General features: G+C 51.0%; 1 protein-coding gene across 1 annotated transcript in view; it reads left to right on the forward strand.

The window, feature by feature from the left end:
- ENPP3 (ectonucleotide pyrophosphatase/phosphodiesterase 3) overlaps window positions 1–20,689 on the forward strand; it is a 51,776-nt gene extending 31,087 nt beyond the window's left edge. Inside the window, exons 15-25 of the mRNA XM_054393188.1 lie at window positions 3,629–3,756; window positions 5,427–5,493; window positions 6,935–7,022; window positions 7,882–8,051; window positions 8,136–8,187; window positions 10,190–10,344; window positions 12,538–12,673; window positions 13,759–13,836; window positions 15,444–15,576; window positions 18,287–18,443; window positions 20,516–20,689. Coding sequence (XP_054249163.1) covers window positions 3,629–3,756; window positions 5,427–5,493; window positions 6,935–7,022; window positions 7,882–8,051; window positions 8,136–8,187; window positions 10,190–10,344; window positions 12,538–12,673; window positions 13,759–13,836; window positions 15,444–15,576; window positions 18,287–18,443; window positions 20,516–20,689 — 1,338 coding nt within the window. The remainder of the gene's footprint in view (window positions 1–3,628; window positions 3,757–5,426; window positions 5,494–6,934; window positions 7,023–7,881; window positions 8,052–8,135; window positions 8,188–10,189; window positions 10,345–12,537; window positions 12,674–13,758; window positions 13,837–15,443; window positions 15,577–18,286; window positions 18,444–20,515) is intronic.
- The last annotated feature ends 4,932 nt before the right edge of the window (window positions 20,690–25,621 follow it).

The raw sequence follows: 25,621 nt of genomic DNA on the forward strand, positions 1-25,621 counted from the left end.
CCAGGGAGGTGGTTGAGGCCCCATGCCTGAAGATATTGAAGGTGAGGCTGGACAGGGCTCTGGGCAACCTGATCTAGTGGAGGATGTCCCTGCTGAGTGCAGGGCTTTGGACTGGATGAGCTTTGGAAGTCACTTCCATCCCAGACTATTCTGTGATTCCATGATTCTATGGTTCTATGATTCTATGATTCTATTCCCCAGCACCCAAAGGAGGTGCAGGAGCAGGACGTCAATGGCTGGGAACAGCAGGAGCTTTCTCAGTGCTACATGCCCTACCCCATTGTGGGATATCAAAATGGGAATAGCACAACCTGTGTGTTTTCAAGCCCAGCTGAAGCTGCAGCTGCTGCTAATTGTAGAGGTGTGACCTCTCAGCCTGATAGGAATAGGCTGCTGTGAGCAGTTCCCTCTTTCCTTTTTTATTCATAAATCCCTAGGCTATTTTGTTGCTTTCAGCTTCATGGAATGAGGGTTTGGGGCAGGGAGTTGTATATTGTTGTATATTGATTTCTAATCCATAGACATAAAATCTTATTCTGTGTTGGTTTTCTGTATTTTCCCCTTTCATTAGGCTGTGCTTTGCAGCAAGATCTCCTCCCCTGGGGTACAAACCCTCTGAATCCTTATTATTCGTGTTCCTGGATTCCACTCTGCTTCTTTGATGACCTTTCTCTCTAGCAGGTGATCTGCTGGAGAGCAGCCCTGTGGAGAAGGACCTGGGAGTGCTGGTGGACAAGTTCAGCCTGGGGCAGCAATGTGCCCTGCTGGCCAAGAAGGGCAATGGGGTCCTGGGGTGCACTAAGAATGTGTCCAGCAGATCCAGGGAGGTTCTCCTCCCCCTCTACTCTGCCCTGGTGAGACCTCACCTGGAATATTGCATCCAGTTCTGGGCTCCCCATTTCAGGAGGGACAGGGATCTCCAAAGGAGGGCTACAAGAATGCTGAAGGGACTGGAGCACTGCCTGGGGAGGAGAGGCTGAGAGCCCTGGGGGTGGTTAGTCTGGAGAGAAGGCTAAGAGGGGATCTGATCAATGTCTGATCAATGTCTATCAATATCTAAGGGGTGGGGGTCAAGAAGCAGAGGACAGGGAGGGTCAAGGTGGAGGGATAGGCCAAGGGGCAATGGATGGAAACTGCAGCACAGGAGGTTCCACCTCAGCATGAGGAGGAACTTCTTCACTGGGAGGGTCCCAGAGCCCTGGAGCAGGCTGCCCAGAGAGGTTGTGGAGTCTCCTTCTCTGGAGCCTTTCCAGCCCTGTCTGGATGTGTTCCTGGGTGACCTGTGCTGGGTGACCCTGCTCTGGCAGGGGGTTGGCCTGGAAGATCTCCAGAGGTCCCTGTGATCTCACATGTCAATGCCATGTTATGCAGAGGATCACAGAATGGAAGGGGTTGGAAGGCACCTCTGGAGATCAAGTCTACCCCTCCTGCCAAAGCAGGATCACCCAGGGCAGGTCACACCGGAGCATGCCCAGATGCAAAGTCTCCAGAGAAGGAGACTCCACAACCTCTCTGGGCAGCCTGCTCCAGGGCTCCAGCACCCTCACACCAAAGTGTTTCCTCATGTTCTAGATCTTAGAGGTGAAGCTGTCAGACCAAAGTGCAGGCATGCTGCAGCTTGTGCTGCCTGTGTGGTGAAGCAGCTCCACTTCTCTGGCTTCCCCAGCCTAGCTCTTCCCCTCAGCATTTTAGGTGTTCTCTGTTGTCCCAGTGCTGGATCCCAGGTTAGGAAGGAGGCTTCCCAAGCCTTGCCTTGACACTGGCAGCCAGCAGTGGTTCCTGTTGGCCACATGCAGTTAAATCTTTGCAGCACATCACAGGGGTTTCATGGGGCTTTCAGTGCCAAACCCACTCGTGGCAGGCCTGCCAGCACAGCACTCACCACAGCAATGTGGCCTCCAGCTGGCAGCTGAGCACTGGACAGCATGCAGCAGGCTGGGGGCAGAGAGGCTGGAGAGCTGCATGGAGGAGAAGGGTCTGGTGGTGTTGACTGATGGCTGGCTGAGCATGAGCCAGTGTGTGCCCAGCTGGCCAAGAAGGCCAACAGCATCCTGGCTTGGGTCAGCACTGGTGTGGGCAGCAGGAGCAGGGATGGGATTGTGCCCCTGGACTGGGCACTGGTGAGGTCATACCTGGAGTGCTGGGTTCAGTTTTGGGCCATTCACCACAACAAGGACATTGAGGCCTAGAGCAGGTCCAGAGCAGGTCCCCAACCAAGCTGGGGAACAGGGCTGGGGAGGAGCAGCTGAGGGAGCTGGGGGTGTTTGGTGTGGAGAAGAGGAGGCTGAGGGAGACCTCATTGCTCTCTACAGCTCCCTGAGAGGAGGTTGGAGCCAGCTGGGGGTTGGTCTCTTCTCACGTGCAGCAAGTGCCAGGACAAGAGGAAACAGCCTCAAGCTGTGCCAGGGGAGGTTCAGGTTGGAGATTAGGAACAATCTCTTCCCAGCAAGGGTTCTCAGGCACTGTCCCAGGCTGTCCAGGGAGGTGCTGCAGTCCCCATCCCTGGAGGGGTTTCACAGCTGCATGGATGTGGTGCTGAGGGACGTGGGGCAGTGGCAGTGGCTCAGCAGCAGGGGTGAGGCTATGAGCTCTGGGGGAGTGCTTGGACTTGGTGGTCTCAAAGGTCTCTTCCAACCTCCACAGTTCTCTGGTTCTCTGATTGATAGGCATTGGAGTGCAAGTTTAGTCTTGAGGCTACAGCCCAGGACTGTGCTTTTCTTTGTTATTTATTGGATGGCAAATTAATAGGTGGTGGTGGAAATAATCTGCCAGGGCACTGTCCCTGGTGAAGGGTAGTCTTAGACACTAGGTGTCAGTGACATTAGTGTGTGCCTAGGGGTCCTTCCCCACTGTGCCTCTGACCTTGCTATACATGGTACAAGAATATTTTCACAGCTACTTTTGCTTCCTCTGGGACAGAGGTGAGCTCTGCAGATTATCCAAGCAGCTATCTATGAAGACACAGAATCACAGAATACTAAGGGCTGGAAGGGACCTCAAAAGCTCATCCAGTCCAACCCCCCTGCCAGAGCAGGTCACACAGGAACACATCCAGGCAGGTCTTGAATATCTCCAGAGGGAGACTCCACAACCCCCCTGGGCAGCCTGTTCCAGGGCTCTGTCACCCTCACAGAGACAAAATTTCTCCTCCTGTTTCCATGGAACTTCCTATGGCTCAGGTTCCACCACTGCCCCTTGTGCTGGCATTGGGCATCACCCAGCAGAGCCTGGCTCCAGCCTCTGGGCACTCCCCCTGCACATCTTTATCACCAGCAATGAGGTCACCCTCAGGCTCCTCCTCTCCAAGCTACAGAGCCCTCAGCTCCCTCAGGCTCTCCTCCTAAGGAAGATTTTCCACTGCCTTCAGCATTTTCATGGCTCTGTGCTGGACTCTCTCAAGCAGTTCCTTGAGGTCCTTCCTGACCTGAGGGGCCCAGAAGTGGACACAATATTCCAGCTGTGGCCTCAGCAGGGCAGAGCAGAGGAGGAGGAGAACCTCTCTGACCTGCTGACCACTGTGCTGTGTGCTCATGTTCTGTCTCTCAGGTGTTTGGGATGGGTTTGAGTGCTGGGTTTGTTTTGGATGCTGGGCAAGGCCGCTGCCTGAGCTCTCTCCTCCTGCACACAGTGCCAGAGGTCCCCTCAGCACTTCAAGCCTTACCTGAGTCCTGACCTGCCGAAGCGCTTCCACTACGCCAACAACGTCCGCATCGACCGTGCCCACCTGCTGCTCCAGCCCCGCTGGCAGGCTGTCAGGTACCAGCCCCCCCTGCCTGCCTCCTTGGCTGTGCCATCCCACTCTCCTCCTTCCACCTGCCTCTTTTGCTTCAGCCTTGTTACGTTTCCCTCTTTGTTCCAAGTGCTGTCTCCCTGCATGTGAAGTGCAAGTTGTCTTACAGCCTCATCCACACTTGCAGGGATGAGGCACCCACGGCTTCCCTGGGCAACCTGTGCCAGTCTCTCACCACCCTCAGAGGAAAGAGCTTCCTCCTGGTGCCTGACCTAAATCTGCCCTGCTCCAGTTGCAAACCATTGCCTCTTGTCCTATCACCACAGCCCCTCTCCAGCTTTCCTGCAGGCCTCCTCCACCACCTGAAGTTTTCTATTAAACAGTTTTCCAGTAAATAATAAATTAGAAATTACTCAGCCCTGCTGAGACCACACCTGGAGTACTGCATCCAAATCTGGAGCCTCTCCTACAAGAGGGCTATGGACATGCTGGAAGGTGTCGAGAGTAGGGTCACCAGGATGAGCAGAGGGCTGGAGCACCTCTCCTATGAGGAGAGACTGAGAGAGTTGGGGTTGTGCAGTCTGGAGAAGAGAAGGCTCTGAGGTGACCTTCTTGTGGCCTTCCAGGATCTGAAGGGGGCTACAAGAGAGCTGGGGAGGGACTTTTTAGGATATCAGGGAGTGATGGGACAGGGGGGAATGGAATAAAGCTGGAAGTGGGGAGATTCAGACTGGGCATGAGGAAGAAGTTCTTCCCCATGAGAGTGGTGAGAGCCTGGAATGGGTTGCCCAGGAAGGTGGTTGAGGCCCCATCCCTGGAGGTGTTTAAGGCCAGGCTGGATGAGGCTCTGGGCAGCCTGCTGTAGTGTGAGGTGTCCCTGCCCATGGCAGGGGGGTTGGAACTGGCTGAGCCTTGTGGTCCCTTCCAACCCTGACTATTTCTAGGATTCTGTGATTCTTCTAATAAGTTCTTAAATGAAAACTTGCTCTAATCAGTTTCCTATTGAAATGCAGATAGCAGGGAATACACCTGAGGAATTCTTCCTAAGCAGATTCTTCTTGGTCAGGAACTGGTAGCTAGGTGAAGGCCTCAGCTCAGAAATAGCCATTTTTAAAGATGATTTTGAGCACATTGGTTCTGTGTACAATCAGTTGTTACCTCAGATGATTTACTGCTGTCCCTGGGAATCTCAGATGATTTACTCCTGTCCCTGGGAATCTCAGATGATTTACTCCTGTCTATGGGAATCTCAGATGATTTACTCCTGTCCCTGGTAATCTCAGATGATTTGTTTCTGTCCCTGGGAATCTCAGATGATTTGTTTCTGTCCCTGGGAATCTCAGATGATTTACTTCTGTCCATGGAAATCTCAGATGATTTCTTTCTATCCATGGGAATCTCAGATGATTTCTTTCTATCCATGGGAATCTCAGGTGATTTATTTCTGTCCATGGAAATCTCAGATGATTTACTGCTATCCATGGGACTCTCAGATGATTTCTTTCCGTCCATGGGAATCTCTGCTAGAGGATAAAGAGCTCTTCAGAAGAGTGACCACTGGGTGAGCAAAAAGTGCTACCAAATGATGCTAGAGTCAGTTCTTAAGCCCTGAGGCAGAGTGCAGTGAGTCAGGATTGCTTCTCACTACTTCTGTTTGTGCCCTGTTTGTTTACACTGTGTGATGGTTTCCCCCCAGGGACCACACTTACACCTTCTGTGATGGAGGCAACCATGGCTATGACAACAAGCTTAAAAGCATGGAGGTAAGATGGTTTCTGGTCCACTCTTACACCTGCTTCTACAGAGAATCACCCTGTGCTAGGTGAACCACCAGAATACATTCTGCTTTTCTTCCATGGCACCTAACACACCAGCCTTGAACACATGCTGGCTCTCCATGTTCCTTTCCCCCATGTGTTCCCTTGGGATCCTGCAGCAAAACCTATCTGGGTTCAGCTTGCCTCCCTGAAATGAGGCAGATGCCAGTGAAGCAAGCAGACCATCTTCCTGTCCTTGTTTCCTCCTTCTACTGATGCAGAGACTGAAGAATCTTCATAGGATCTTGGTGTTCAGCTGAGCATCTGGAAGCCTGCATGCTCAGGCAGGCAGAGGAGTTGAGATTTAGTTCATCTTACAGGATTTATCATATCAGTGGGGAAAAAGGCATCAGGATAAGCTGTGTGTTGGTACAGTCTGTGCTGCACTTCCATCTTATCTTCACTTCTGCTTAGACTGAGAGTATTTTGAGGTGCTGAGCTTTTGTTTTTTTCTGGGATGTGAAGCTTTAAGGTCAAGTATGCCTCTCCTAATCCCATACTCTGTGCCTAAGAATCAGCTTCTCCTAGAGCTTCACAGCTAGATGCCAGCTGTGTGTCAAGACACTGACAGAACGGTGCTGTGTAGAAAGGGAAGGTACATTCTGGTTACCACAGAGAACCTTAGACTGGGGGCACAATGAGTGATTCTTTATTTTTTCCTGTATAGAATACACTGAAAATTCCTTTTCTGTTATGGGAACTTGAGAATGTTTTTCTAGACCAGATCATTGTCCTGCTTAGTCAGGTTTCCTGTGCTTTATTGGCAAGTAGCTCAGCTCAAGAGGCTTATAAAGAAGTAGAAACCAGTGAGAGACTGTAAGCAGTAGCAGCATTCTGCAATGCCTGCAGAGCCCTGCAAGGGCTGCTCAGCACCACACTGTACCATTGGTGGCACTGATACACATCTCTGCTGAGCTTGGGATGGCTCTCCACATCCCCTGCTCCATGCCTTGGGCAGAGCTACAGGCTCTTAAGGGGCTCCAGGAGAGCTGGGGAGGGACTTTTGACAAGGGCTGGGAGTAACAGGACAAGAGGCAATGGCTTTGAGCTGGGAGAGGGGAGATTGAGACTGGAGATGAGGAAGAGATTCTTGAGAGTGAGGGTGGTGAGACACTGGCACAGGTTGCCCAGGGAGGCTGTGGATGTCCCCTTCCTGGAGGTGTTCAAGGCCAGGCTGGATGAGGCACTGAGGAAGCTGGGCTGGTGGGAGGTGTCCCTGCCCATGGCAGGGGGCTGGAACACTTTCTCAGGACAGTGTTGTATTTAAATCTCTGGCTGTGAAGAGACTCTGTTTTGTTCCAGTGTCCCTGCTTCCATAAAGCACAACTCAATTGTCTTTGATTTTTGGATTCCTTCAGATAAGAACTTTTGTTTTATTGCACTGCAGGCTATATTCTTAGCATATGGCCCAAGCTTTAAAGAGAAAACAGAAGTGGAGGCTTTTGAAAACATAGAGGTTTACAACCTTATGTGTGGTGAGTAGAACCAATCCAGTGCTTTGGCTGGCACCTGGGGCTATGGTTGAGTGGCTGTGGTGGTGTTGGGTTGATGGTTGGACTGGCTGATCTTAGAGGGCTTTTCCAACCCAAACAAGTCTATGATTCTATGATAAACCAGGAGTGCTTGTCAAATAGAAGTGTTGGAAGAGCTACAAGGAGAGTAACTAAAACTGGAATCACTAAAGCCAGCAGCTGTTTTGCACACACAACACTGTAGCTGTGTTCAATGAAGCTGTGTTCCTTTGCCTTCTGCACAGTGCTGACAGGTTAACTGTCACAAAGGATTCTGCTTTGAAGGTTGCTTCTGAAGGATTCCACTAAAGAAACAATTAGGTTAGAAAGAAGTGCTGCTGTCATGTGGGCTTGCTCTTGAAATGAGGCCTGTGGAATTTTTGAGGGGCAAGGATTTATATAGGGCTCTTGTTCTTTAACTTCAGATGAAGCACTGCAGTGCTGGCAGTGAGCAGTCAGGAAGCAGCTGCCTCAGGAAAGAGGGATGGAGGCATCACACAAAAGTGCAGTCGGCTTGTAAGGGTCCCAGGTGGTGCATTTGCAGTCACTTTGTGCTCTGGATTAAATCATCAATGTGAGGACCATGCCCCAAACTGTCTCCACAGCACTCAAGCACATCCTTGCCCTATCCTGGTGTGGTGAGAGATGGCAGTGAACCTTCAGACCTAGAAAAGAGCAAGGCAGTGGTGCCAGTTCCCACAGCAGCTTAGACACCACAGGCTGTTTCTTGTCTGATCAGAAGGAATGCAAAGGCAGTGTGCAGGTTTGGCAAGGTCAGGGCTTTTAAGACGTTGATGGTAACAAATTTCAACTGTTTCAACAGATTTGCTGCAGGTGATTCCAGCAGAAAACAATGGAACACATGGCAGCTTGAATCACCTCTTAAAGCAGCCCTTTTACAGCCCTTCCCATGCCAGAGAACAGTCAGCTCCTTCTTCATGTCCACTTTCCCACCTGGTACCCACAGATAACCTGGGATGCAGATGTGACAGTGTGAGTAGAGGCTTCTAAGGACCTTTTCAAGTGTGCCTTCTTTAGTTTTTGTAAGCTGTGGAGTGATTCTCTTGTATTTCACAGATAACAGATGTTGCAGAAGTAAACAAGAGGCTAAATCTCACCACAGAAGAAAGTAAGTAGCAGGAACTGAAAGGGACAGCAACACTTTCAACCCAACTTTCAGAGGTTTAGGTTGTGGGCTTCAGTGGGAGTTTGGGCAATGTTAATTACAGCTTAAAGGGAAGTAGAAAAGCCAGGGCAGAGACACAACATTCTTGCTTTTATTGGTTCTTTTGTATTGCTTTAAAAAATACTACTTGGTGCTCTTATAGCAACATTTATGCTCAGGAATCCCAGAATCCCAGAATGTATCCAGTTGGCAAAGCCTTCCAAGCTCACCCATTCCAAGCCTCCACCAGCACTGCAGGCTCAGCACCAAACCATGTCCCTAAGCACCAGGTCCATGCTGCTGGAACACCCCCAGGGATGGTGACTCCAGCACTGCCCTGGGCAGAACATTCCAATGTCTGAGAGCCCTTCCAGTGCAGAAATATTTCCTGAGCTCCAGCCTGAGCCTCCCCTGGGGCAGCTTGGAACCATTTCCTCTGCTCTTGTCCCTTGCCCCCAAGGAGCAGAGGCTGCTCCCTCCTCACTCCATCCTCCCTTCAGGGAGCTGCAGAGAGCAATGAGGTCTCCCTCAGCCTCCTCTTCTCCAGCCTCAACACCCCCAGCTCCCTCAGCCCCTCCTCCAGCCCAGGGGCTCCAGGCCCTTCTCCAGCCTCACTGCCCTGCTCTGCACAGGCTCCAGCCCCTCAATGTCCTTCCTGCAGTGAGAGCCCAGAGCTGAACACAGCACTCGAGGTGTGGCCTCCCCAGTGCTGAGCACAGGGGGAGGGTCACCTCCTGTCCCTGCTGCCCACCCTGCTTCTGATCCAAGCCAGGATGCCATTGGCTTTCCTGGCCACCTGGGCACTGCTGGCTCAAATGTGAATCCCATTGAAATCTTGGAGAAACCCTTACAGGTTTTGGTGGCTTTGGAGAAAGCCTAAGAACTTCCAGACTCTATGCCATGACTCAAGTTCCCCACCTTAGAACCATAACTCTGCCTTTCTCTGGTCAAAAACTTCCATAGATATTTCTGTGTGCTTTGTGCACACTTTAGGAAATGCTGTAATGCTTCCTAGTCCAACAAGATGTACATTTCACTCCATTTGAAAGGTAAGTTCAAAGTCTCCATACCTGTCTGGAATCACAAAGAAACAGGAATTTGCAAGTCTGATTTATTCCACTGACCTATGTACATCAAACAGAGAGTCAGAGAATGGCTCAGGTTGGAAGGGACCTCAGGGATCAGCTGCTCCAACCCCCCTGCCATGGGCAGGGACACCTCTCAACTAGACTCAGCTGCTCAAAGTCTCACCCAGCTTGGCCTTGAACACCCAGGGAGGAGGCATCCACAGCCTCCCTGGGCAGCCTGTTCCAGTGTCTCACCACCCTCAGACTGAAGAACTTCTTCCTCAGCTCCAGTCTAACCCTGCTCTCCCTCAGCTTCAAACCATTCCCCCTTGTCCTGTCTCCAGACACCCTCAGGAAGAGTCTCTCTGCAGCCTTCCTGCAGGATCCCTTCAGGTCCTGGCAGGCAGCTCTAACATTCTCCCAGAGCCTTCTCCTCCCCAGGCTGCACACCCCCAGCTCCCTCAGCCTGGCCTCACAGCAGAGCTGCTCCAGCCCTTGGAGCATCTTTGTGGCCTCCTCTGGACTCACTCCAGCAGCTCTGTGTCCTTCTTCTGCTGGGGACACCAGAGCTGGAGGCAGGATTGGAGGTGAGGTCTGAGCAGAGCAGAGTCCAGGGGCAGGATCCCCTCTCCTGCCCTGCTGCCCACACTCCTCCCTTCACGTTCTCCTAACTCTGCTGCACTCTCTTGAATGTCTTGCATGGAAGGCCAACACAGACATACACAACTCCAGCTTCTGCTGCACCAGAAGAAACTCCACCAGGGTTTCTACATTTCCTATATGTTCACTGTTGGGTTTATTTGTCTTTGTAAATATTTTAAGTTGGGGTTTTTTTTCCCTCTTTGTGCCACCCAAAACTTTATAGAGGAATGCTCCAATAATCATTGTTTCCATTCCAGTCACTGAGGCACACTCCTACCATTTGCCATATGGGAGACCCAGACTTCTTCAGAAGGGGAAGACCTACTGCCTCCTTTCCCATCATCAGTATGTGAGTGGATACAGCTATGACATCTTGATGCCCCTGTGGACTGCATACACCCTGAACAAGCCTGTAGGTTATCAAACATCTCTGCTCCTTTAAAATATGAAATGCAACAGCCTGAGAATCTGCTTCATCCACCAGGAGTCCTGCTGAAGCACTGAGGGGTGGCCTGTGGCTGAAGCTCTTATGTCTGAAAAATTGTCTTTGAGAGCTTTTATATTTCAAATGTCTGTTTCAAAAGTGGCACTGGCTACTTTTTAGTGGGGCAAAGGGGCACAAAGCTGCTGCTGGTGAGGTGGTTCCAGTAAGCCTGTTCTGTGAGAGGGATAAGCTGTCAGGGCAGTGCCATGAGCAGCCTTTGCATCCTAAATGTATGGAAGAGCTTCTCTGTGGTGGGCAGGCAGCTGCCAGCCAGCTCTGTCTGCCTGGGCACCTGGCTTAGAGCTCTTAGCTCACACAGTTAGCTTGAAGACACTTGAAAGAATGAGAAGGGTTGAGTGGTGTCCTCATCAAGCTGAAGAAAAGGTGAATGCTGCTCATAACTCAGATTTGTCACACAGGTCAAAAGCAGATGGTGCTAGGCTGCTGGATGTGACCTCTGTATTCAGGGGGAAGAAGGAAGTTCTCTTCAGGACAGTCCTTGACAATTTGCCTCAGACCTTTGTTCTTTTGATACTGGTTTGCCCTCAGAGACCATAAAGCAGTTGAAGCCATGGCTGGGTATCAGCTCAGTTACTAAGCTTAAAATTCAGGTTTCTTCTATCACCCTGATCCATTAGCTCAAATGAGATGTCAGCTGGGCATGGGGATTCACAACTGCTTGGGAAAAGGACATCTTACCTGCTCTGGTGCCAAAGGCAGCCTTTTGCTTTTGGTGCTTCATTCCATCTGTATAGTTTCTATTAATACACAACCTGACATCACAGAGACATCTCAGGAGTTCTCTAAAGGAAAGGAAAGGAATTAAAGCAAGGAGTGCAAAGAGGCACAGGAAGAACATTCCAGTTCTTTGTTTCTGCTTGGTTCTACCCAGTGAAAATAAGCAGTGGACTGAAAGTCAATTTAGTTATTTAAGTGCATTTAATAAAGGCATAAAGCAAAAAAGAAATTCTTGGCAGTGAGGGTGGTGAGACACTGGCACAGGTTGCCCAGGGAGGCTGTGGCTGCCTCCTCCCTGGAGGTGTTCAAGGCCAGGCTGGATGAGGCCTTGAGCAAGCTGTGCTGGTGGGAGGTGTCCCTGCCCATGGCAGGGAGTTGGAACTGGATGAGCTTTAAAGTCCCTTCCACCCCAAACCATTTTAGGATTCTATGAAATAAGCTCCACTGTAAACCAACATACAATCAGTTCCATGTGAATGAGTATGAAAAAGCAACTGCAGTTCATGACAGAAAAGCACATCCTGATCTTGCAATGAATGGTGGAGTGAAGTTACAGCAGAGGTTATAGCAAAGGTTGTGGAAAAAAAAAAAAGCCACAGAATCACAGAATTGTCAGGGCTGGAAGGGACCTCAAGACTCATCCAGTTCCAACCCCCCTGCCATGGCCAGGGACACCTCACACTACAGCAGGTTGCTCACAGCCACATCCAGCCTGGCTGCAAAAACCTCCAGGGGTGAGGCTTCCACCACCTCCCTGGGCAACCTGTGCCAGTCTCTCACCACCCTCATGGGGAAGAACTTCTTCCTGACATCTAATCTACCTCTCCCCTCCTCTAGCTTGGATCCATAAATAAAGGTGACAGAATAAATGCTACTTCTCAGGATCACTTTTAGCCACATCTTAGCTGGTGTGCAGTGAGGTTGAGAAACAGCCAGCAGTGTACTGCTTTTACTGTTCCTAGGTGCAGCAGCTCAGACTCTTATTCTGGAGCCAGCATCCTGAGCTGGTGAGGTGAGGTGCCATGCCAGTGACATCTGCCTATAGCAGCTGCTTCCCAGGAGGATGTGACAGCAAGTCTGTGTTGCCAGAAATACCCCCAGTGAGGAATGACCCAGCCTTGCCATCTGTTTTTGCCCAACCCTATTTTGCTACAGCAGTTTTACAGCCTGCATAAGGATTTCCCTGAACTGCCTAAAACCAGCAGGAAATGGACAAACACGCCTGAGAGAGCAGTGGAGGCTGCTGCCTGCCTGCACCTGATTCACTGTCAAAATAGGAGAAGGTTCAAAGAAGTCCATTCTAGAAAGTCAAAGCCATACAAAGCAGTGGCTCAGCCACAGCCCTGGGTGTAACCCTGTTGACTTTCTTTCCCCTTCTCACAGGAAAACACATCTGCTGTTCCTCCCACTGCTGCAGACTGTCTGCGGGCTGATGTCAGGATCCCTGCTGCTCGGAGCCAAAATTGTTCTGACTACCAAGAAGAGCTGACCTTCACCCCCAGCTTCCTCTACCCTCCCAGTGAGCAGGGCTCTTTTTATAGCCAGAGCTTAGAAAGTCCTCAGCAGCTGGATGTGGCTTTGTGTTTAAACATATATCCAAACACCCAAACAAACTGCTTAGGATCAGCAGTTGGGCAGGAAAAGGTTTCCAGTGTTTGCAGACTGACCAAAAGCAGGGCAGCTGCTACTTGGTGTCTCAAGGTTTTCACTTTCAGGTCTTTCTTTAACAGATGGAACAACTAGAATGTGCTGAAAAGTGGTTGGAAAGATACAAAGGGTTGGTCTGAAGGGCTGTGCCATCTTCCTCAGTGTGGATATTCATTTCACAGATTCACAGATTCCATTGGGCTGGAAGGGATCCTCCAAGGGCATCTTGTCCAACCCTCCTGCACTCTGCAGAGACATCTCCAACTGGAGCAGGCTGCCCAGGGACACATCAAGTCTGATCTTGAATGTCTCCAGGGATGGAGCCTCCACCACATCCCTGGGCAGCCTGTTCCAATGTCTCACCAACCTCATTGTGCAGAACTTCCTCCTGATGTCCAACCTAAATCTCAAACCATTGCCTCTTGTCCTATCCCTACAGGCCCTTCTGAACAGTCCCTCCCCAGGCTTCCTTTAGGTCCCCTTCAGATATTGAAATGCAGCTCTGAGGTCTCCCTGGAGCCTTCTCTTCTCCAGGCTGAACAGCCCCTACTCTTTCAGCCTGTCCCCATAGCAGATGTGCTCCAGCCCTCTGATCATTTTTGAGGCATCCTCTGGACCTGTTCTGTCAGGTCCATGTCCTTGCTGTGTTGAGGGCCCCAGAGCTGGACATAGCAGTGCAGGTGAGGTCTCAGCAGAGCAGAGCAGAGGGGCAGGATCCCCTCTTTCAGCCTGCTGGCCATGCTGCTTTTGGTGCAGCAGTTTCCTGTCATCAAATGTGATAATTACTTCAGAATCAAATTTGGTTCTACACTGAATGTGGAGATGTGTGTGCAGCAGGAGGATGCACTTGTGCTCAGGTCTCACTGAATGACACATTCCTGCAAGTGACAGTGCCCCAGGGATCAAGTCTGTCTTTGTATGCTACTTGATTCATTCATGCTCTGCTCTTTCACACAGACTTCACCTCACCTGCTGCTGAACAGTCTGATGCCTTACTCACCACCAACATTGTTCCCATGTACAGAGCATTCAGAGGTAGGTTGCAAAGCTGTGATGCATTTGGGTTAATTTTATGTAATTATGGCTCCAGATTGGATAAAAATAGGCCCAGGACTTACCCCATTAGTGCATGGCCTGCAGCACATGGACAATGGCATTTTAAACCTTTTCAAAGGGGAAGGTTTAGGTTTTAAACCACTTCTGTAAGTGTGGTCCTGCCAGACCTCTGCTTAGGTTTACCTGTTCAGTGTTGAATTTGGTCTCCATCTCCTGTCCTAACAGGAGATGTTGGCTATGAAACCCTCAGGGAAGTGCTCAGGGTGACTGGAAATGACACTTTTGCTTTCCTTTGCAAGGTCTGGAGAGCAGCCAGGACAAAGCTTGTAAACAATGCCCTGAGGCAGTGCCTGCTCTTCCTCAGGAAAGCCAAGCTGGGCATTCTTAGTCCTGCAGTACTTGGGGGCAGATGATTCTGTGCATTAACCTCTTCCATCCAGCCTGACTCACATTGATTCATAAGCACTGATAAGACATTTTCCACAGCTGCATCTTGCCCTATTTGACTCTTAGGCTTGGACTCAATTGCTTAGACACAGGATAGGAAGAGGAATTGCATAAGGAAGAAGCTGCAGGAAAAGCAGTGCTGTAGCTATCTTTCTAATGCCTTCAGATCTCATTTATTCATCTGCTTATGTCACAAAAGAAACAGGGATCCAGAAAACCTAAGAGGCTTTAATCCTCTAAATAAAGACATTACAAATCCTCTCCCCCACCCCCATTTTCCAAGGAAAAATCTACAGGAGGTGAAACCTTACAAGAATTTCCTTTAGACCACAAGCAAGAAGTGAATCAGCAGGGGCTGCCCTCAGCCTCCCAAACCCACCTGGGTTTCTTGCTTTGACAGCTGTAAAGATCCCAACAGTCTCTCTAGCTTGTATCCTGCAGTGTGTTTTCATGGAATCACAGAATTGCTTGGCTTGGGAAAGCCCTCTGAGGTCAGCAGGTCCAACCATCAGCCCAGCACCAGCATGGCCAACAAGCCATGTGCTCAAGTGCCATGGCCACACCAGGGTTTCTGAACACCAAGATGCTACAGACACCTTTTCTCCACTCACACCTGGGAAAGAAGCCACAATCTCTGGTGGCATTTGCCATCAGTCCTGCAGAGTCACTCTCAGGTGCTGGATGGTCATTATCTCAGTTCTCATTATCCTCATTAGCTCAGATCTGCATTAGCTCAGATCTCCATTAGCTCAGATCTCCATTAGCTCAGATCTCCATTAGCTCAGATCTCCATTGGCTCAGCCCCTAGGTGCTGGCACAGTGGCAGGTGCTAGCAGATGTACTAGGAATGAAGGATCTCTGAGCTGTAGAATTGTGTCCTCAGCTTCTGCTGAGTGTGTTCTCTGCAGCAGTGCAATGGGCACAGCTGGAACAGCATCTACCACACTTCTCTCAGTGCTGAGTGAGAGAATGTCCTTCTGAGGACACACATTTTGTTTAGCAAAGAGCTGCTTCTACAGGCAGTTCAGTTTGGAGCTTTTCATTATTCACCTGTGAAAAAGGAAATCTCTGATTTTGCTTTAGTGATGGAGTAGCTTCCACTTTCTGCTAAATGTGGTTCTGTTTTCTTCTGATGACAGACATCTGGGATTATTTCCATGATGTGCTTCTTCAGCAGTATGCTAGAGAAAGGAATGGAGTAAATGTTGTCAGTGGACCAGTGTTTGATCACAACTATGATGGCCATTTTGATACTCCTGAGGACATTAAGCAGTAAGTATGTGGAAAAGCCAGAAGTCAAAGTCCAGATCATTTCCTGCTGCATTTGCACACAGATTTCTATCCCCAAGGAACAAGAAGCAAGGAGAATGTGGAGTGCTCCTGTTCCAGTGCTGCAGCCACTGCTGCTCAAACAGCAAATGCTCTTGCAAACAGACACACAACTGTGGGGGCTGAAGTTCCAGTGAAGAGAAAGAAGCTTTGCACTTAGAATCACAGAACCAGAGAACTGTGGAGGTTGGGAGAGACCTTGGAGACCACCAAGTCCAACCTCTCCCCCAGAGCTCACAGCCCCTCCCCTGCTGCTGAGCCACTGCCACTGCCCCACGTCCCTCAGCACCACATCCATGCAGCTCTGAAACCCCTCCAGGGATGGGGACTGCAGCACCTCCCTGGGCAGCCTGGGACAGTGCCTGAGAACCCTTGCTGGGAAGAGATTGTTCCTAATCTCCAACCTGAACCTCCCCTGGCACAGCTTGAGGCTGTTTCCTCTTGTCCTGGCACTTGTTCCATGTGAGAAGAGACCAACCCCCAGCTGGCTCTAACTTCCTTTCAGGGAGCTGTAGAGGGCAGTGAGGTCTCCCCTCAGCCTCCTCTTCTCCAGACTAAACAACCACAGCTCCTCAGCTGTTCTCCAGCTTTGTTGCCCTTTCCTGGACACACCCCAGCACCTCAATGTCTTTGGAGGGGCCCAAAACTGAACCCAGTATGTGAGGTGCAGCCTCACCAGTGAAGAGAGGCACAACCCCATCCCTGGAGCTGCTGGCCACACGATTGCTGATCCAGGCCAAGATGCTTGGTGGCCTTCTTGGCCACCTGGGCACAGGCTGGCTGGTGTTCAGCTGCCCTGTGTCACACACAGTCACTGCTGTCCCTCCACACAGGCACAAGGGAAGAGCAGCACTTTGCTTCCCGAGCTTAGGCCAAGATGCTTAGTGCTCTGTAGCTGGCATGCTGGCAGCATGCACAGAGCCTAAGTCCACAGGAGAGGCTCAGGCACTGTTTTCTCCCTTCCATGTTGCACTCACTCAGCTGTTGATTGTTTCTCCCTCTTGTCTTCCATGGATGTTTTTTATCCAGACTTCTGTGTTTGCCTTCACTGAATCAGGTAACTGGGAATGTCTAATGGAAAGCTCCTGAGGGAGACCTTCCCATAGCTCTGCCTTGCACAGTTCTGGCAAGTTCCAGGTACCTTTTAGTGAGCTCTGGTGGCACAACTGAAAACATCTGAAAATTCTTCTGTATGGAGAAACAGGAACAAGAGAAGACTTGCATTAAAAAAAAAACTTCTATAAAAGAGAATCGAAAAGATAAAGTCAGGTTTGTGTGAGAAAATGAGGGCAGAAAGAGGCAGAATCAGAACAAACAAATTAGATTCCCCCCCCCCCAAATATAGGGAAAAGGAAAGTAAGAAAAACATTTCTGTAGCAGAGAAGTGCTGGGAAATCTGCACAGCTGAATCTGCCCCTGGAACTGTTTTATTCAAGGCCAGACTGAATCCCACATCACTCAGAAATGGTTTGGGAATGGGAAACTCAGCTCTGCCACCAAGCAGGAGGGTGGGAGGGAGGAGAGGTTGGAACTTCCTCCCAAGCAGAATGCTGCTATGCCCAGCTGACCACAGGATGCCCACTAGGCTTTGGAACAAGCACGTTGGCTGCAGCATGGTCAGTCAGGCACAGTGCTGATGGTGTTGGGGTGTTGTTGAGTGCTGCAGATGTGCAGCACAGCTGGGAAGCAGGCAGCTCCTCCTGAGCCTGTGCACACCAGTGACCATGTTGATGGAGCAGCCAGAACAGGGAGGCAAAGCTCTTTTCAGTCAGCTGTGCTGAGCTGGTCTCTAGAGCACACAGCCACAGCTCAGCTCTCAGTGTTCCTGGGGTTTCTTGCTGGCCAGGAACCAGAAGCTAATTTTCTCATCACTTGACTCCAGTTTCATCAAAACCATCTTCCAGAGGTAGGGTTCTTTGACTCTGGCAAAGCAGAGTCTTACCATGTAAGCAATCACAGAATCACAGAGTGCCCTGGCTGGAAAAGACCTGAAGATCATGGAGTCCAACCACGACCTAACATCTCCCTGTACACAACACTTAGACCATGGCCCTAAGCTCCTCATCCACATCACACAGGATGTCAGGGGTTGGAAGGGACCTCTGGAGATCTTCCAGTCCAACCCCCTGCCAGAGCAGGACCAGAGAATCCAGCACAGGTCACACAGGAGCACATCCAGACAGGGCTGGAAAGGCTCCAGAGAAGGAGACTCCACAACCTCTCTGGGCAGCCTGCTCCAGGGCTCTGGGATCCTCAGAGTGAAGAAGTTCCTCCTCATGGTGAGGTAGAACCTCCTGTGCTGGAGTTTCTATCCATTGCCCCTTGTCCTGTCAGAGCCTGTCCCTTCCTTCCCAACCCCCAGCCCTCAGATATTGATAGACATTGATCAGATCCCCTCTCAGCCTTCTCCTCTCCAGACTAACCATCCCCAGATCTTTTCAACACCTCCAGGGGTGAAATCCTTTTGGTTTCCCTGGGACTCCTTGCAGCAGAAGCTCTAACCCCTGTGTGTCTGGCTGTGGGTGATGCAGACTGAGGGGCTGCCTGTGCCATCAGGTGTTCATTCCAGTGATGGAGGGGAGTGGTGCCACAGGCAGGAGGGTTTCAGGAGCTGCTATCCATGCAGATCCCTTCACAAGTGCTTGTTTTGCAGGCATGTGAACAACACAGAGATCCCTGTCCCCACCCATTACTTTGTGGTGCTGACCAGCTGCAAGAACAAGATCCACACTCCCCTGAACTGTTCAGGCTCCTTGGCTGTTCTGTCTTTCATCATTCCCCACCGACCCGACAACTCTGAAAGCTGTGCTGTGAGTAGAGTTCTGTGCTGCTGGGGGGCAAGGAGCTGTGGGAAGTGATCCCCACTGCAAGCCTGGGTCAGAAGTCTGAGTGTTTAATTAATTCTCCTTGAGCTGAGAGTGAGTTGAGAGTTCAAGTGGTGACTAGGAGAGCAAGAAGGTCCAGCACAGGTAGCTGGAAAGTGATGAGGTGCAAGAAAGAACAAGAAAGGATTTGACCAAAGGACATGGAAATGTCTCCTGAGAAGGACTGAGAGCAGCAGCACAACCAGCAGTGGTGAGATAGCTTCCTGCAGGGCTGCAGGGTAAAATTACTCCAGATGTTCTCAGGGGACTTTGAGTGTTGCTCCCTTCAGGCTCTTGTTCCAGCTTTATCAGCAATTGGACAGCAGGCATCTGGAGATGGAGGTCACTGAGGCACAGAATGGCTCAGGTTGGAAGAGATCTCAGAGATCATCTACTCCAACCCCCTGCCATGGGCAGGGACACCTCCCACCAGCACAGCTTGCTCAAGGCCTCATCCAACCTGGCCTGGAACACCTCCAGGGAGGAGGCAGCCACAACCTCCCTGGGCAACCTGTGCCAGTGTCTCACCACCCTCATACCAATGAACTTCTCCCTAAGATCCAATCTACTCTAAGACACAGTCTAATCTAAAATCTAATCTCAGATCCATCTAAAACCCAGTCTAATTGAATACCTAATCTAAGATCCATCTAAGACCCAGTCTAATCTAAAATCCAGTCTAATGTAAAATCCAAGACCCAGTCTAATCTAAGACCCAGTCTAATCTAAGATCCATCTAAAACCCAGTCTAATCTGAGATCCATCTAAAACCCAGTCTGATCTAAGATCCAGTCTAATCTAAGATCCATCTAAGACCCAGTCTAATATAAGACACAGTCTAATCTAAGACCCAGTCTAATCTAAGACCCAGTCTAATCTAAGATCCATCTAAAACCCAGTCTAATCTAATACCTAATCTAAGATCCATCTAAGACCCAGTCTAATCTAAAATCCAGTCTAATGTAAGATCCAAGACCCAGTCTAATCTAAGATCCATCTAAAACCCAGTCTAATATAAGATCCATCTAAAACCCAGTCTAATATAAGATCCATCTAAAACCCAGTCTAATCTGAGATCCATCTAAAACCCAGTCTGATCTAAGATCCAGTCTAATCTAAGATCCATCTAAGACCCAGTCTAATATAAGACACAGTCTAATCTAAGATCCAGTCTAATCTCGGATCCATCTAAAACCCAGTCTAATCTAAAATCCAGTCTAATGTAAGATCCAAGACCCAGTCTAATCTAAGACCCAGTCTAATCTAAAATCCATCTAAGACCCAGTCTAATCTAAGATCCATCTAAAATCCAGTCTAATCTAAGATCCATGTAAGACCCCGTCTAATCTAAGATGCAGTCTAATCTAAGATCCAGTCTAATCTCAGATCCATCTAAGACCCAGTCTAATCTAAGATCCAAGACCCAGTCTGATCTAAGATCCAGTCTAATCTAAGATCCATCTAAGACCCAGTCTAATCTAAGACCCAGTCTAATCTAAGATCCAGTCTAAGATCCAGATCCAGTCTACTCTAAGATCCAATCTAAGATCCAGTCTAATCCCTAAGTGCAAGATGTCTTGGAATACCTGAAAGGAGTTTGACCAACTGGAGGCCTTTATTCTGTCAACCCAGTTCATAGAATCATCACAGGAGCACAGAATGGCCTGAATTGGAAGGGACCTGAAGGATCATCCAGTTCCAATCCCCTGCCACGGGCAGGGGCACTTCCCACTGGCCCAGGTTGCCCAAAGCCTGGTCTTAGACGCCTGCAGGGATGGGGCAGCTACAGCCTCCCTGGACAACCCACCCCAGTGTCTCCCCACCCTGGCTGTAAGGAATCTCTTCCTGAAGTCCAACCCAAACCTCCCCTGCTCCAGTTTCAAACCATCACTTCTCGTCCTGCCACCACAGACCCTTCTGAGCAGCTGCAGTGAGGACCCTGGGGGCTGTCTAACACCATCCCCAGAGGGCAGAGTACCTTCTGTGTGTGTGAGCAGGATTCTGGTGTGTCTTGGCAGGAAAACAAACCACCTTCTGCGTGGGTTGAGGAAAGAGTTTGGGCTCATTCTGCGCGCGTCCGGGACGTGGAGCTGCTGACGGGGCTGGAATTCTACCAGGACAGAGAGGAGCCTCTCTCGGACATCTTAAGGCTCAAGACATTTTTGCCAATACTGGAGACTGAAACTATCTGAGTGTCTGATAAGGAGGTCTCAGTGCCTGGAAGAAAGCCACTTGCAGTGCTTGATATCTGTCCCTTGCTAAACTGCATCAGCAGCATGGCCCCTGCCCTGCCCCGGGATTGGCTCTCCCACCTTTATGCTCCGTGGTGAACTCTTCTGTGCCAGCAAGGAAAATCACCTAAGGAAGTCACAGAGTCACAGATTGCATTCAGCTGGAAGGGACTCTCAGAGGGCATCTTGTCCAACCCCCTGCACGCAGCAGGGACATCTACTAGAGCAGGCTGCCCAGGGACACATCCAGGCTGATCTGAGATGTCTCCAGGGATGAGGCCTTCACCATACCTCTGGGCAACCTGTTCCAGTGTCTCACCACCCTCATGGTGCAAAACTTCCTCCTGATGTCCAACCTAAATCTGCCCTGCTCCAGTTTCAAACCATTGCCTCTCATCCTATCCCCACAGACCCTTCTGAACAGTCCCTCCCCAGCCTGTCTGTAGGTCCCCTTCAGGTACTGGAAGGTTGCTCTAAGGTCTGCCTGGAGCCTTCTCTTCTCCAGGCTGAACAGCCCCAACTCTCCCAGCCTGTCCCCACAGGGGAAGTTCTCAGCCCTCTGATCATCTTAGTGGCCTCCTCTGGACCCTCTCCAGGAAGTCCAAGCCTTTCTTGTGGTGAGGGCTCCAGGATTTCAAAACAGAGAATATTTTATCAGCAGTGGTTTCCATAAAGCCTGCAAAAGAAACATGTTAGAGAGACTCCAGAAGTGTAATTGTAGAGGAAATATTTCTTTGACGGAACTGGTAAGTGAAACAGTTTGAGAGGAGTCTGTGTGGGTTTGCCTTTGGATTTAGATTCAGGAGGTTCTGGGTACCTAACACTGTCCTGAACTGCTCTCAATGTCTCTTTCTCATGTACTGAGCCACATGGAAACTGCCATGGAGCCCCAAAGCATATTCACCAAAAGGCTGCCCGTGGTGGGGATGCCTTCTGTGCTCTGCCCTGGGGGCTAACTCATTGTGCAGGGCAGTCAGAGTCACTGTTAGAGACCTGGGACACTCTGTGCTCTTCAGAAGTCTTAAAGTACTCTAGACATGGTTGTGCTCCTGGGCTTGGCACTGGTGAGGCCACAACTCAAGTGCTGTGTTCAGTTTTGGGCACCTCAATACAAGAAGGACCTTGGGAGGCTGGAGTGGGTGCAAAGGTCTTTTTTTTACCCTTAGAAGCAATGCCCCCAGCATTTTTTTGCCTTCCCCTTAGTTGTGCCCTTTAGCAGTCAGCTTCAGGCAGGATATCCACAGGAGCTCAGGAGGATCTCTGAGTGCCTACAAGGACCACTTGTAGGGTAGGGTGGAAGACAAAGATGGCAAGAGCTGTGGTGTGAGGGTTAGCCTGGCTGTGCTATCTAGCTGATGGCAAACCCAGGGGGTCTGCACACACCAGAGAGGTTTTTCTTATGTTTTAGTTGAATTTCCTGTGTCTCATGAGGTTCAACAAGGGTAAGTGTAGAGTCCTGCACCTGGGGAGGAGCAGCACCACGCACCAGTATGGATTAGTGGTTGATCTACTGGAAAGCAGCTCCAAGCAGAAGGATGTTGGAGTCCTGGCAGACAGCAAGTTCTGCATGGGACAGCAATGTGCCCTGGTGGCCAAAAGGCCAAAGGTCTCCTGGGGTACATTCAGAAGAGTGTGGCCAGCAGGTCTAGGGAGGTTCTCCTCCCCCTCTACTCTGCCCTGGTGAGACCTGGAGTATTGTGTCTAGTTCTGGGCTCCCAGTTCAAGAGGGACAGGGAACGACTGGAGAGAGTCCGAGACAAGCTACCAGGATGCTGAAGGGACTGGAACCTCCATGTGAGGAGGAAAGGCTGAGACCCCTGGGGCTGGTTAGCCTGGAGAAGAGAAGGCTGAGGGGATCTGATCAATGTTACAAATATCTGAGGGGTGGGGGGCAAGAAGGGGCCAGGCTCTGCTCAGTGGTGTCCTGGGATGGGACAAGGGGCAGTGGACACAAACTGGAAGCCAGGAGGTTCTAGAAAGACCTCTTTACTGTGAGGGTGCTGGAGCCCTGGAGCAGGCTGCCCAGAGAGGTTGTGGAGTCTCCTCCTCTGGAGACTTTCCAGCCCCACCTGGATGTGTTCCTGTGTGACCTGCTCTGGCAGGGGGGTTGGACTGGATCATCTCCAGAGGTCACCTGGAGGTCACTTCCAACCCCTACCATGCTGTGTTTCTATTATAACTCCTCTTACAAACTACATGCAAGGGGTTCTGCCCCTGGGTGCAGGGCTGTCCACGAGGAAGCAGGCAAACCTGCCCTGCCTCTGCACTTGATGTCTTGGCAGAAGCAGAGGTTCAGAACTGTCCTCTGCATCAAGCAGCACTTCCCTGCCCCATCAGTTTCCCCTGGGCAGGGGGAAATGAAGACTACTGACATGAATTTCCTTCTCTTCCTCTGGAAGTGGCAGTAAATTTGAAACCTTCCCAGCCCCTGTAGAAGGAATCAAAGAGCAGGAGTGTCCTCAGAAGGATGAAAAGTGGTGGTGGAACATGATGTCTATCAGCCAGGGTTGGGGATCAGGGTAGCTCAGGTTTGAGATCAACCAGACTTGCAGTGAGAGGAGTGGAGGTGTATTCAGGAGGTCTGGCCACTGGGGTGGCACATCAGCCAGGCTGCCCACTGCCCAGCAAGCTCAGCCACAAGCCTGCTTGCCTCTGGTGGTTGGAATTTGGAAGGAGAGCTTGCCAGAACCGGCTGCAAGGAAGGGCAGGTCTGCAGGTCTTGCCCCATGGGGGAGAAATGTGGCTGGGGAGAAGAGCACTCAGGCTGGCAGAGAAAAGGCAAACTGCAGGGTTTGGCTTGCTCCTTTCCACAGGGTCAGATTGCTGCCTGAGGCATGGAACAGCTCTCTGAAGGCAGGCCTGGGCTGGCACAGGCTTAGGGGTTGTAGCCAAGCAGAGGCAGGGTGGTCTCACCCAGGCAGATGGGTGGCACAGACTCTCTGGCAAAGAAGGGCCTCAACTCCTCTGGTACTTGGCAGCAAGAAAGGTGTTTCCCTGGCTGGTTGTAGCTCCACTGCAGATGCTGTTGACAGCTCCAGTGACAGCAGGAGGTGATTCAGATACCACCCTCACAGGAAAGCCATGCCTGGAAGTGCCTTGTGACCACATTGGGATTTCAACCAGCTCAGCAGCTCCCAGGCTTGCCAACCAGCTCCAGCTGTGCCTGCAAGACAGCTGAGGGCTTTGCAGGCATTTGCATGGCTGCCTGCAGTGCTCTGTGCCTGCAGAAGCAATGAGCTGGAATGAGAAGAAAAGAACTCTGGATAACCAAAACAACTCTCCCAGCAGTTGAGTTCTCTGGGTAGAGCTCAAGTCCTTTGGGTTATCCAAAGTTCTTTTATTTCCTTAAAAACAACCCCCCCCAGCTTTTTGTTTTTCCCTTAGTTGTGCCCTTTATCAGTCAGGCTTCAGGCAGGATATCCACAGGAGCTCAGGAGGATCTCTGAGTGCCTACCAGGATCACTTGTAGGGTAGGGTGGAGGACAAAGCTGGCAAGGGCTTGAGGGTTAGCCTGGCTAATGGTGTGAAAGCTGCCAGGGTCTGTGCCAACATGAGGGGCAATGCCATGTCCAAGGGGAGTCTGGCCTGCTGCTGAAGTGCACAGAGCCACAGCAGCAGGGCTTGGGCCTGGCAGAAAGGAAAGGGGTAGGAATGCCCCAGCTTGAGCATGTGCCACAACACAGTGCCAAAGGGCACACAGCACACCCAGGGTCTCCAGGCTGTACCTTCACAGCCCCCAGCTGGCTGCTGGCTGTTCCAGCAGCAGTGAGTGCAGCCAGCACAACAGCAGCTCTGAGCCAGTCCTGGTCCTGCTGCCCTCCTGCCCTGGAGCTGCCTGCTGCAGGTCCTCATGGGCCCAGGGGGAATCACCTTCCATGGCAAGGCTGCCACGGCGGCTGGAGGGCCAATGTGGTGACTCAGCAGTGGCTGGGCAGGAATGCTGAGTCACCCTGAGCTTCCATGGGACAGCTGGGAGGAAAAGCTCTTTCTTTGTCCAGCAGAAGGGATTCTCATCTCTATGGTGAGGGTGCTGGAGCCCTGGAGCAGGCTGCCCAGAGAGGTTGTGGAGTCTCCTTCTCTGGACACTTTCCAAACCCACCTGGATGTGTTCCTGTGGGGATTGCCCTAAGTGCTCCTGCTCTGGCAGGGGGGTTGGACTGGATGATCTCTGGAGGTCCCTTCCAGCCTCTAATGGACTGTGACACTGTGGCTGTGCTGTCTGGCTGATGGCAAACGCAGTGGAGCTGCACACACCAGAGAAGTTTTTCCTTATGCTTGAGTTGGATTTGCTGTGTCTCAGTTTGTGCCCACTGCCCCTTGTCCTGTCCCTGGGCACCACTGGGCAGAGCCTGGCTCCATCCCCTTGCACCCTCCCCTCAGGTTTGTACAGACATTGGTGAGATCCCTTGAGGCTGAAGAGTCCCAGCCCTCAGCCTTCCCTTGTAGCAGAGGTGCTCCAGTCCCTTAAGCACTGCAGCAGCCCTGCTCTGGGCTCTCTCCAGTATGTCCATCTTGAACTGGGGAGCCCAGCACTGGCCCCAGCACTGCAGATGTGGCCTTACCAGTGCTGAGTGGAGGGGAAGGAGAACCTCTCTTAGCCTGCTGGCAGCAGTCCTCCTAATGACCCCAGGGTACCACTGGCCTTCTTAGCCACAAGGGCACTCTGCTGCCACCAGTGCCCCCAGGTCCCTTTCTACCAGGCTGCTTTCCAGCTAGGAGCCCCCCAGCATGTGCTGGTGCATGTGGTTGGTTGTACCCAGGTGCAGGACTTTGCTCTTCCCCTGCTGACCTTCAGAAGGTTCCTGTCAGCCTCTTGGGGTTCCTCTCAATGGCAGCATGGCCCCCTGGCATGAGAGCCTTCCCAGTCTGGGGTCCTCAGCACTCTTGCTGAGG

Source organism: Indicator indicator, chromosome 27 (assembly GCF_027791375.1).
Source record: "Indicator indicator isolate 239-I01 chromosome 27, UM_Iind_1.1, whole genome shotgun sequence".
Classification (NCBI taxonomy): domain Eukaryota; kingdom Metazoa; phylum Chordata; class Aves; order Piciformes; family Indicatoridae; genus Indicator; species Indicator indicator.